Genomic DNA, 12,549 nt, shown 5'->3' with positions numbered 1-12,549 from the left:
GGCAGAGCTGAAGGTGACAGTGTTACTCGTTCCCATGCAGAGGGGGGTAACTGTTTACAGCCTCATTAACAGCATTTAAAAGAAGACACTTTCAGTTGGACTTCAGTTTCCTGAAACACTAGGAGGCATTTTACGTGTCTGGTGGCTGACACCAGTCAAGTTGAGTGCTTCTCCCTGCTTGGGAGCCAGTCATAGGCCACCCTGTTGAAGACTTACCCCCACTCAAACAGATTAGATTACTTACAGTGTGGAAACAGGCCCTTTGGCCCAACAAGTCCACACCGACCCACTGAAGCGCAAACCATCCAGACCCATTCCCCTACATTTACCCTTTCACCTAACACTACGGGCAATTTAGCCTCGCCAATTCATCTAACCTGCACATTTTTGGATTGTGGGAGGAAACCAGAGCACCTGGAGGAAACCCACGCAGACACGGGGAGAATGTGAAAACTCCACACAGAGAGTCACCTGAGGCAGGAATTGAACCCATGTGTCTGGCGCTGTGAGGCAGCAGTGCTAACCACTGTGCCACCGTGTCGCCCAACAGAGATGGCCTAACCTTTTTAGAAAGGTTTATGAGACGGCAGCTCCATGATGAAACCCCTTTTCTCAGTAACCTTAACATCCATTGTGGGCCAGTGCTGCTCTCAAGCTGTAATGCAAGGCTTCTGATTCCCTCCCTAGCTTTAAGAGCAAAACCACTGCCTTTAATTAGATTGGGAAGTGGTGAAAATGCCAAGGATTGACTCTTTCTACTTCAGGTCAGGATTAAGACTTGGAAACAGTCTTAATACTGTTTCCTGCTCATGGAGGGAAAATCCAGCTCCAAGTGTTAGCACAAGCAGCATGGCTTTTAGTGGAAGTGATGGTACATGACTTTGGAGGATGACCTTGAGCAACTCTGAGCCTAGATGGCCAACTCGAGATGGTCTGACAATGGTCTGAACTAGCCGGCTGAAAGGGCACAGCAAGGTGAGATGACAAGTACTGCATTTCAGAGAGGGGATAGCACATTCATCAGCTTGGCACAAGCTCCTCTTCCCAGAGCAGTGCCTCAGTAATACTGATTGATTCCTGAATTGCTGTGACACTCTGCAAGTTTCTATGAGAACTGGTATCTGCTTCCATCAGGACAGCAGTCTAAGCTTCTATGGCAGCACCCAGACATTGAGTGGTTTATGCCTGTGCTGCAATGAGCACGGAGTCATTGGCTCGTAGATGTTGCATAAATTGTGGTCAACTCCACAAGGTTGTTAATGGAGTTAGCCGCCTCTTCCCACGCTCTAAGTTGGGAACTTGGTATCCAGGTTGTGTGAGCGTGGTTAGTGGCAGGCTGTTGCATTCTCTTTGACATCACATAAAGTCTTTCTGGCAGGTTTGTCAATGCCATAAGCATTCAGTGTATACCCATCACCCTTTGTCTGTAGCTTGGCCCACTGAAGTATTCATCTGTGTCTTCTGCAGCAGGGTTCATGGTTGATCCTTCCTCAGAGTGAATTTGCACCTGCACCTGCTTCCTGCCCTGACCATTCAGTACTGGTGTCTCGACATGTTCTACCCACTTCACATACATCATATGTGAGCTGGTGACTGCGAGAGTGATGCTGGTGTTTTGTCATTATAATCGGTACCATGACACCTTTCCACGACTGCCTGATCAGGTTGCACTTCTACAAATCTCAAAGGCAAAAGGTATAAGGTTAAAACTGGATGGGTGAGTGGTTGAATTGGTCTTGGGGCATTGTCCATGGTGGAGGAGACAGAGGCCATGTTTACATCAACTGAAGCTTGTAAATCAGAAGAGAGTTGGGATGAAATTTGGAAAGTGGAATGCATTGAGGAAGAATAGGGAGATACCATCACCTACGGTTTCGGGCCACAGCCTCAATATGGCTGCTCCAATGATAACCAGCAGGGTCTCCTCTGAAAGGGATTTGCATGTCAGGAAGTTAGTCCCTTTTCTGATTGTGAACCAGTGCAGCAACAAGGAGAGAAGTCCATCAGTGAATCTGATGCAGTCTATGTGAGTGATGTGGCAATCATAGTTACACATCTAGCAAAGCATTCAATCTGTGAGATATTATATGTGCTTGCAACAGTGCTAAACCTTTGAGGGTTAGGTGCAGCTATGAGTGTTAATTAAGAGTCCTGACAGAGAGACAGATTGTAGGTGAGTGGTGTGTTGTGATGCATGAGCTGGGGTTAGCTTGAAATTGTTGGGGTAAGGCATTTGAAGATGAATTCACTGACCTCGATCACTCATGTGAGGTCAGTGAGTGTTTCTGTGGCACTTCATCATGGCTTGTCTCTTTGGTTTCTACAGCCATAACTACCTAGTGTCACTGCATTCCGAGAATCAGACTGAAGGGACTTCTGATCCTGTGCAGATGGAGAACTGTTCTCTTTCTCTGCATGTTTCCCACTAAGGTTTCCAATGCATTGTTTAAAAACATTGGAGCATTTGTGGCATTTTTCTCTATTGTAATAAGTTGTACAATGACCTCCATAATGCATCTCCTCTTTAAGTTTGCAGGCTAACCATAACTGGTGCTAGCATGTCACATTTTTGAACCATCTGCTGAGGTTTGTAGTTGCTCAGCATGATGGTTACTGTTGACTACACACTCTGACATTATGACATTACGCTGCCTCTGTTTGTGTAGCCTGACCATTTTTGCTTCTCTTCTCTCTTATTCATCAATGATGATCCACAACTTTTCTCCAGTTCAATGTATGAAAGACAAAAGCCATCTTCTTTGCCCCTCTGCCACCAATTTCCAGCATTAATTCCATGCCCATTCCCTTTTATTTTGAAAGAAAAGTTTGAGCCTGCATTTGTCAGCAGAGGATCCCAGCTATCTTCCATTTTGACTGATGTCCAGTAAAGTTACATTGGGTGAGGCTGTACAGGCTACTGGCCCTCTAAAGAGAGTTGGCAGCTGGATCTGTCACTTGTTCAGACTCGTTCCTCTGATTCTGGTGCTTTCTGTATCTCCTTTGCTTTTATCTCACCATTGGCAGCTGTGATGTCAGTAAGCTAGACCATACGGTCTTGACTTGCCTTCCCAAAGTGCTCTGGTTTTCTACTTCAATCTTCTCATTTAATGTTCTCTTTAACACACATTTGCTTGCCTATTTTGCCACCCCTACCAATATCTCCTTTAGGTTAGTGTACTATTTTGACTGAAAGGTTGAAAGGTGGTAGGTGTGAATGTGGATTTGATGTTAAAGTAAGTTCCGCCATGATCATGCTAAAGCATGGAGCAGGCTCTCAGAGTTGAATGGTCTGCTGCAGCTCCTATTTATCCATAGGTCAGCAACCCTTTCTCTGAAAACCATAGGACCAACTGCTTTTCAGATGAAGGATACTTTCGGATTTCAGGACACACTTACCTTACCCTCTAAGATTTTTTACTCATCATTTTACAACTGAAAGCCAATTATTCATTTAACTCTTGGATTTGTTATACCCTGGTCTGTTGGGAATAATGGATTCACATTATTTTTATCAAATACTGATGGTATTGGTAAGCATTTTCCCATTAACTCTCCACTCATTACTTTTCATCTCCATTTGTTGCTACGCTTCCCACTTACGTCCATTTGGGTCTGTTTGAGCCCTTTGGAAAATAAAAACTTCCCTTGTTGCAAAAGGGTCCTCTAAGTGCATTTGGGAAAAAAAAGGCTTTTAGATCTGACTGGGGCAAGCAGAGATTTTGCAGCATGTCTACAGATCTGTGCGGTCTATTTTCAATAAAAGACCTTCGGTTTCTTGACCTTTTCGATTTTTGGACATGTGGATAAAGGATGTCCAACTTGTGTTCGTAAATCTTTGTAAAATGCCTTTGGCCTTTTTAAAAAAAAAATCATTTATGGGATGTAAGCATCACTGGCTAGGCCAGTATTTATTGCCCATCCCTCTGCCCTTGAGGAAGTGGTGGTGAGCTGCCTTCTTGAACTTCTACAGTCCATTTGGTGTAGGTACGCCCATAATGCTGTTAGGGAGACAATTCCAGTGACCCAGTAACACTGGAAAAACAGTGATATATTTCTAAGTCAGGATATTCAGTGGCTTGAGAGGGAAGTTGCAGGTGGTGGTATTCCCATGCATCCCTTGCCCTTCTAGATAACTGAATTTATGGGTTTTAGAGGTCACTTTCTGAGGAACCTTGGTAAAAAATATGAATTCTTGTTAATGTCACGCTGATCTTCCATTTTGAGGCTAAATGTCATGTATAAGGTCTTTTACCCTCTGACTGTCCACTTCCATTGAAATACTGAAAGAACTTCTCATTGCTGTACATTGTGTCTGCAGCTGCGCTCTTATTTTAGGTCTTTCTTTACCTCTTTAATATGTTACTATATGTTCTAATACTTTTCCAAATGAACCACATCTTTTTTCTCCCTGCAAGGATTATAGATGCTGTCGATTCTCACTTCATATTTGATCTGTTTATTGATCTTTTATGGTGGAAGTTCTTTTAGTCAGAAAGTGTTTTCTATTTTTAGTTATGTGCATGTCCTGCAGGCTCGATACCATACATTTAAAGATGTTCTGTATGTTCTTTACTGTGGCAAAACTGAACAGCTTCACAGATCAATTTGCCTCTGATTGTGCCTGAACTTTTCTAAATTTGTTCTTTTAATGTTATCTATTTGGCTGTTATCACAGCTATTTCTGAATCTCAAATTCTGTTCAATTTATTCATTCTGTAGTCACATTTGGTCAGGATTGCCAGACTTTTGCGTGGTTTTAATACTGAGTTGAGATGAACACTACCTCTTGTAATGTTCTGGGGCACCTAACAGTCCTGTGGCTCATTTACATCTGACTTGTGACTCCTTGGATCTCCCAACTTATACTGAGTTATCCACTATAATAACTTCTCTTACTTTTTGAAAAAAAAGTTTCTTCATAAATCAAACTCTCTTTCTTAGTGAACTATAGGTTACCCCTAGCATCATTGTGGACTGTTTCAAGTTAGTGATGGCTTTGTTTTTCGCCTGCAGCAATCTGTTCTGTATTTTCCTACATTCTACTGGAACACCAATTTTACATCACAGATGCATAGCAATACATCTTGCAGTCTGTCTGCTTTATACTTTTAAACTATTTTCAGATCTGAAATTAAAGCAGCAAAGCCATACTGTCCAATCTTCATAGCAGAAGAAGCACAAAGTTAGGAAACAAACCATCTAAAATCCTCACAGAAAATCACGAGGAATGTTTCTACACGAATTGTGGTTTACCTCAGCTAGCTCAGGTCAGAGTCACCACACCAAAGTTAATCTAAAATTAAACTGTTTACTTCACCCATTCCATGTTAAAAAAGTTAATCCTTCTTGTTCTTTTGTCTATAAAAACAACTTATCATTAATGAGGACAATTCTGAGGTGAAAGACTACAATGCAAAATATTTTCCAATGTAGGAACACTGTCCTTCAACTGCAGAGAGCAGGTGGCTGGATTTCCCAGTTTTGAAATGTGATAGAACAAAAGTGGAATGGTGGAACAGTAATAGAAAGATGGCCTAGACACTAATATTCCACTTCCATTCCTGACTCTCACGATTTTCCTGAGGTTGGTGGGACAGTAGGGTTGGAGGTCAGAAAGTTGCCACCATAGTTGTCAGTGACATGTCTTGAACAAGTGATGAGGGAAGCTCATTAGGAACTGACCTTCTGACCTCCCAGGATGATCACTGGAGTGGCTGACCTTCAGAGGTTCTCTGAGGATGGCCAATTGCAACTTGGCAGCAATGCTGAAACAGTTTCACTTATTGCCATAAAAGTGAATGTTTGTACTAAAAATGTACTGAACAGTAATAAAAAAAATTAGTAACCAACCTTCCCAAACCTTACAGCAATATAACCTTATATTTGGCTTGTCCGCTTTGAACATGTTGATCCTCTATTAACATTCTTTATTAATACCATTCATGGGTGGCAGCAGTAACAATGGCTGACTATTCAGGTTGGAACATTCCCCATGTCCCAGAACTTCCACATCACTAATTGGATAGAATGCCCTTCCCTGGGATCACTTTGGAGTAGTCTTCTCTAAGTACCCGATCCCTTGAAAATTGTGTTTCATGGCATGCTGGAGATAAGGTGATCTGAAATCAAACCCACCTCTTGATTCCCAGTTCCAAATGGAGAAATCTGGCCCTGGGAGTTTATTTGAGCAAAATAAAATGGAGTGAAGTTCCAACTCCAATGTGAAGGGGTTTGACTGCCTTTTACCTAGAGTCTATCCACCAAAGGACCCTAGAATAAAAGTCTCACACAGAGTCCCAAGTGAATGTATAACTGGAAATACAAGAATGCTCTGTTATTTAAGGAAGTTAAGGGGGTTGCAGTACTTCAACTTGGTCAAACTTCAAAACTTGGCTAATTATTCTTAATTTACATCAATGATGTAATGCAGTTCATATCAAACTTTTCAGTACCATTATTTTTCACTTATGTGTAAACAAGCACAAATTTAAACAGATATTTAATCATAGGAAAAATATTAAAGTCACATGTGATGAACATCCTATAGAAGGCAACATCACTGTTATTACCTACCTTTAACTTCTGTGATGAATACCAGGGTACACTTTCAAATATGCAATTTTATTTTACAGCTGTAATCTTTCAAGCGTAAGGACCTGTATATATACTACCAACAGAAATATGCGTTGTGGCAGCATATTTCAAAAGAATAAATGGTCCTGCTTTAGAAAGGAAATAAAAGGCTAACTCAGAACTGATACTTTCTTATCATTATGATTATTTCCATAATTATTTATGAGCATGTACCAGATTAATTGGTACTACTTGTGATCTGTGCCCAGTTTCAAAGTTGAAAATGTTTCTGCTTTTTAGTCTGAGCTATATGTAAAGACAGACGTGTCTGCACAGAGGCATGCCTATAAATTTCCTCCTTTATCATTAACACGCTGAAGTAAAGAATAAACATCAAAGAACTTTCAAAACAGCCATAAAGAATATGAACAAAAGCAGTAAGTATGGAAAAATAACATTTCCTATCACTTACCCGCTGTTCCATTTGATATAATTGAGGTGTTACTCAGGTTGGCCTTGTCCAGTTTTGAGCCAGCAGAAACATCACTACTGCTCACTCGATTATGCGGACTTGCTAGGTCCTGCATTTCCATAGACCTGTCAGGACATGAAAATTTCTTTCATCACAATTATAAGTAAAATATTCAATGTACAGGAATATAGTTTTTGAGTAGCTCCGAACACTTCAAAAAACTTATGTTACCATTATTACATTGTGATTTAAAGACTGTAAAATGATCACTTTGGGGTTAATTTGCACAATCTTTATGTAACTTAGTTCACTTGTTTCAAAACAGAAAGAACCCCAATTTTTATCGCGCATTAACCTTTACTGACGTGGTTGTGCATATTAGGACCTTGCTAAGGCACCACTTTGTTGCCCAAAATACATCTTATGCTCCTTTTATTGTATCACATTTCATTCATGCTGTAGCTGTAACAAAATCCTAGAGCAGTGCTTTCAAACGAAAGCATTGATTTCTACCCAAAATTACGTCACACTGGCATGTGCCATGTCCTTGAGAAGAGACAATTTACTCATCTGAAGTCAAGATAGAGTTTTTGCACTATAAATGACCAACCTTTCCAACTAATGTTCTTTAGAAATCAGCTCAATTTTCAGAAGCCTGGAAATAATTAAAAAGCCTTAATCCTTTTCTTTAAAAATAGTCATAATTAAGTAGTACATATATTTTAATTATAAAACTAATTTAAAAATCCACTTAATAACAATTAAAAACACTGAAGTACACTTTAAAATATTAAATGATTTCCAGAAGTTTATCTTTTGGTGCATTTGATTTTTCAGGAGTCAGGAATACAGGTATAACATATGTAAAGAACAAGAAAGCTCTATGCATTCTCCAGTCTTGTTTAACCAAGTGTGCAGGGATAAAAGGGGATTCATAACTAACTGACATCTTTGCAAATTTTCATTGCCTTTGTGTAAATGACAGAAAACAAACTCTCGTGACTGGAGAAAGATGGGATGGTTGGCTGGAATCCAATGCCAAATGGTTTCATTTGGTTCAAATTTTCCCAGTACCTTGGAAAGGACACAACTCAAATTACTCTTGCAAGGTCATCTTCTGCACAAATTATACAAGGGCTTACTGAGAATTAAAATGAAATTTTACATACTGAATTCTTAGTTTTGCTTCCATGTAAGCTGTTGATGACACCTCACATCACTGTAGGGAGAGTAGACAACCCTTGCAAAGCCATGGGAGCACCCCACCTGTTGCTCTCTGGCAAGAGAAGAAAATGTACTCACCTCTCATTGAAGAGAGCCACAGTGACCTCCCTTAGGCAACAGGGTATGGAACCCTGGGAGATCTTGCAAAAACTGCCTTCCTCAGTTTGTAAACAGACTGCCATCTCAAAGCTCATGGTGATGATCACCAGCATAGCTACTGGTGATGAAGCTACTGTGTTCTGAGGCTGCAGTCATTGGCAGATTTCAGCGAGTGCCTCATTAACGAAGCAGAAGTGTTTGCCACACATTTTCCTGTTGAGTTCCAAATGGGATATTGGATCCATGAGCATACAAGGTGGGTAAGGCTTCCTCCTGTGATCCCTATGCATGTCTCCGCTTCCAACCATGAGCAGCTTATCTTGCTGTGTGCCACCTCTGCTCATTCTTCCCATCATGCTCCTGGCCAAAGCTGGTGAACCTGCTGCATTCATCTTCAGGAGAAAGTGGTTTGAGGCATACGGGTCAAAGTCATTCCGCACTGGCCATGACTCTTCCTGTCGACATCAGTAACTTAAGAAATGCTTGAAACCAGGAAACACTTCCACAACGCAGCAAGAGCCAGAGGTATCAATTGGCAGCTAAGCTGAAAGTAGCCAGCGATTCATGTAAACATCACCTGTGGGCAAGTGCCTCTTGTTGTTGCATGCACCTTCAGTTGTGTGAAGTTAGTAGTGAATGTTAGCTAAAGCACTTTGTTTCAAACCGGCAGCAAAGTCATCAAATTGGTGTCATATGCTGATTGATATCACAACCTCTGCATACTTCTGGCAGACACTGCCCACATGTGCTAATGTCGTCAACAAAACGGCACCTGGAATGGCTGGATGTGTGCAGAAATTCCTTGGATCCCATATTGGAGGCCAAGAAGTTGGGTGCTATGGAGCTAAATTGTATAACAATGATCTCTCATTTGTCCCTTCTAGGAAAGAGGGAAATTGAGATTTGCTACAGCATGTAAAATGGGGCAACTAATTAAATGACCAAATGTTCCTCCAGCCAGTGGAGTAGGTGAAAATAGTACCTACGACTGAGGAAGAAGCCAGATCAAGCAGGAAATATCAGCCTTGGACAGGATTCCCAGGTTTTCTGATTAATCCATTACTGCAGAAATACAAGTCAGAAGATCAACTTCATGGCAACCAACAGCAGCAAGGGATTGGTACAATCATTGTGAATGGCTATTATTGGTGCAATCAGTATAATCTCCAACACCCAAACTACGGCTACACAGTACAACATGAGGTTTAACAACTCATAGGATTGGCCAAGGTAATTGTTATCTCTGCACATCGTGTAACATCTTAACTGGATATAAAGAAACCCTCACTATTCAAAGGAAATACTCTAATCAATAATGTACTTTGTTGGTTTCATACCAAATTCGAGTCTAAACTTACATTGCTCATTAGAATTACAGGGATTATAGGGACGCTGAATGGAGAAGTTTTAAGATATCTAGAAGCTGACAACTTTATAGTTACATGTTAAAAAGAAATGCGAATGCCAAGCAGGTTTCTCAATAATGCATTGTCTCTTTAAGAAGGAGACATAGAGCATAGAACATAGAAGAATACAGCGCAGTACAGGCCCTTTGGCCCTCGATGTTGCGTCGATCCAAGCCCACCTAACCTACACTAGCCCACTATCCTCCATATGCCTATCCAATGCCTGCTTAAATGCCCATAAAGAGGGAGAGTCCACCACTGCTACTGGCAGGGCATTCCATGAACTCACGACTCGCTGAGTAAAGAACCTACCCCTAACATCTGTCCTATACCTACCACCCCTTAATTTAAAGCTATGTCCCCTCGTAATAGCTGACTCCATACGTGGAAAAAGGTTCTCATGGTCAACCCTATCTAAACCCCTAATCATCTTGTACACCTCTATCAAGTCACCCCTAAACCTTCTTTTCTCCAATGAAAACAACCCCAAGTGCCTCAGCCTTTCCTCATACGATCTTCCTACCATACCAGGCAACATCCTGGTAAACTTCCTCTGCACCCGTTCCAGTGCCTCCACATCCTTCCTATAGTATGGCGACCAAAACTGCACACAATACTCCAGATGCGGCCGCACCAGAGTCTTATACAACTGCAACATGACCTCAGGGCTCCGGAACTCAATTCCTCTACCAATAAAAGCCAGTACGCCAAATGCCTTCTTCACCGCACTATTTACCTGGGTGGCAACTTTCAAAGATCTGTGTACGTCTGCAAAAACAAAACAACTGACTGGAGGAGGAGCAGCAATTTAAAAAGCTTTGACTGCACACATGAATAATGAATTTCAGAATAGCAGGACAGGATACAGCGAAAGGGAACGTATAAGTAAGTGCCAATATCAGGATCAAGATGGGATGTTCAGCAAGGGCAGTAAATCCATGGGAACATCACCACCTAGAATTCCTCCTTCAAATCATACACCTTCTTGTATATCACTGATCCTTTAAATTTTATTTTAAATAATTTCAGCACTTCTATTCCGCTTGACAAAGTGCTCAACCTTACGTTTCTCCACATTATATTCCATCTGCCCAGTTTTTGCCTACTCCCTTAACCTATCTATATTCCTCTCCATGTTTTGTGCCACCCTCATCACGTCTTCCCATCTATTTTTGTGCATTCTACAAACTTGACTGTGACTGTAGTGTATTCACTTCTGCCATTCAAGTTACTGATAATAATTGTGGCTCCAAAACTGATTTCTGTTGCACTTTACTAGCTACAGGTCGCCATCCTGAAAATGCATCCTTTACACCAACATTCTGTCTTCAATTAGCCAATCTTCTGTACATCTATACTACTCCAACATTGTTATTTTATTAAGTAGCTTTATGTTCGGTACCTATTGGAAATTACATCTACTGTTTCCCCTTTTTCAATTCTGCTTAATTCCTCAAAGAATTCTCGTAAGTTTGTCAGGTTTGATTGCATGATTTCCTTTTCATGAAGCTATGTTGACTCTGCTTGATTATAATATGTATTTCTAAATAGAAATTTCTATTTCGAAAAGACTCAAACATTTTACCCTATCACAGATATTAAGCAAACTGGCCCATAATTATCTGTTTTTAGTCTATCTCTTTTTGTGAGAAAGGGGCTTACATTGGCAATTTTCCAATCCACTGTGACTTTTCCAGAGCCTAAGGACTTGTGGAAGATTACTATCAGCATGCTTACTATTTGAGTAGCTACTAATGATAAAGTGGGGTAGATTCCAAGGCATGATTTTACAAATTGTGGTTGAATGCAATTCTGCTGCTGCTGATGGCCCAACGTGCCTCATGAACAAATAGTTTTGCATTGTTAGATCTGTTCAATGCCTGTCCTATTTAGCTTGATGGTCCTGCTTTACAATATGACGGATGGTATCCTCACAAAGACAGGACTTTGTCTCCATATCGACTACGTGGTGATCACTCCTGCCAATACTGTCTTGGAAGAATGCATCTGTGACAGCTAGATTGACAAGACAAGATCAAGGAGATTTTTCACTCTTGTTTTCCCGCCAGACAGACTACATGCAGAGAGGATGTTTTCTCAGAGTCTACAGTGACATTGCCAGTTATGTAGAGGAGTTGATCTTCCGTAATTACACCGGCACCACTCCCCACCTCTTCCTCCGCTACATTGATGACTGCATTGGCGCTACCTCGTGCTCCCGCGAGGAGGTTGAGCAATTCATCAACTTCACCAACACATTCCACCCTGACCTGAAACTTACCTGGACCATCTCTGACACCTCCCACCCCTTCCTGGACCTCTCCATCTCCTATAATGATGACTGACTTGACACTGACATTTTTTACAAACCCACCGACTCCCACAGCTACCTGGATTACACCTCTTCCCACCCTACCTCTTGCAAAAATGCCATCCCGTATTCCCAATTCCTCCGCCTCTGCCGGATCTGCTCCCAGGAGGAGCAGTTGCACCACAGAACACACCAGATGCCCTCCTTCTTTAGAGACCGCAATTTCCCTTCCCACATGGTTAAAGATGCCCTCCAACGCATCTCCTCTACATCCCGCACCTCCGCCCTCAGACCCCACCCCTCCAACCGTAACAAGGACAGAACGCCCCTGGTGCTCACCTTCCACCCTACCAACCTTCGCATAAACCAAATCATCCGCCGACATTTCCGCCACCTCCAAACAGACACCACCACCAGGGATATATTTCCCTCCCCACACCTTTCCGCCTTCCGCAAAGACCGTT

At 41.6% G+C, this 12,549-nt stretch overlaps 1 protein-coding gene across 34 annotated transcripts in view; it reads right to left on the bottom strand.

Moving 5' to 3' along the window:
- eya4 (EYA transcriptional coactivator and phosphatase 4) overlaps nucleotides 1–12,549 on the bottom strand; it is a 554,349-nt gene that overhangs the window by 179,766 nt on the left and 362,034 nt on the right. For 25 of the 34 annotated variants that reach the window (XM_043686452.1, XM_043686599.1, XM_043686613.1 and 22 more), the window contains one exon: nucleotides 7,046–7,170. The exons of the other annotated variants lie outside the window; for them this stretch is intronic. In XM_043686452.1, coding sequence (XP_043542387.1) covers nucleotides 7,046–7,170 — 125 coding nt within the window. The remainder of the gene's footprint in view (nucleotides 1–7,045; nucleotides 7,171–12,549) is intronic. 34 annotated transcript variants of the gene reach the window in all.

This window comes from Chiloscyllium plagiosum, chromosome 3 (genome assembly GCF_004010195.1).
Source record: "Chiloscyllium plagiosum isolate BGI_BamShark_2017 chromosome 3, ASM401019v2, whole genome shotgun sequence".
Classification (NCBI taxonomy): Eukaryota; Metazoa; Chordata; class Chondrichthyes; order Orectolobiformes; family Hemiscylliidae; genus Chiloscyllium; species Chiloscyllium plagiosum.
This window is presented reverse-complemented; position numbering and strand designations above follow the sequence as displayed.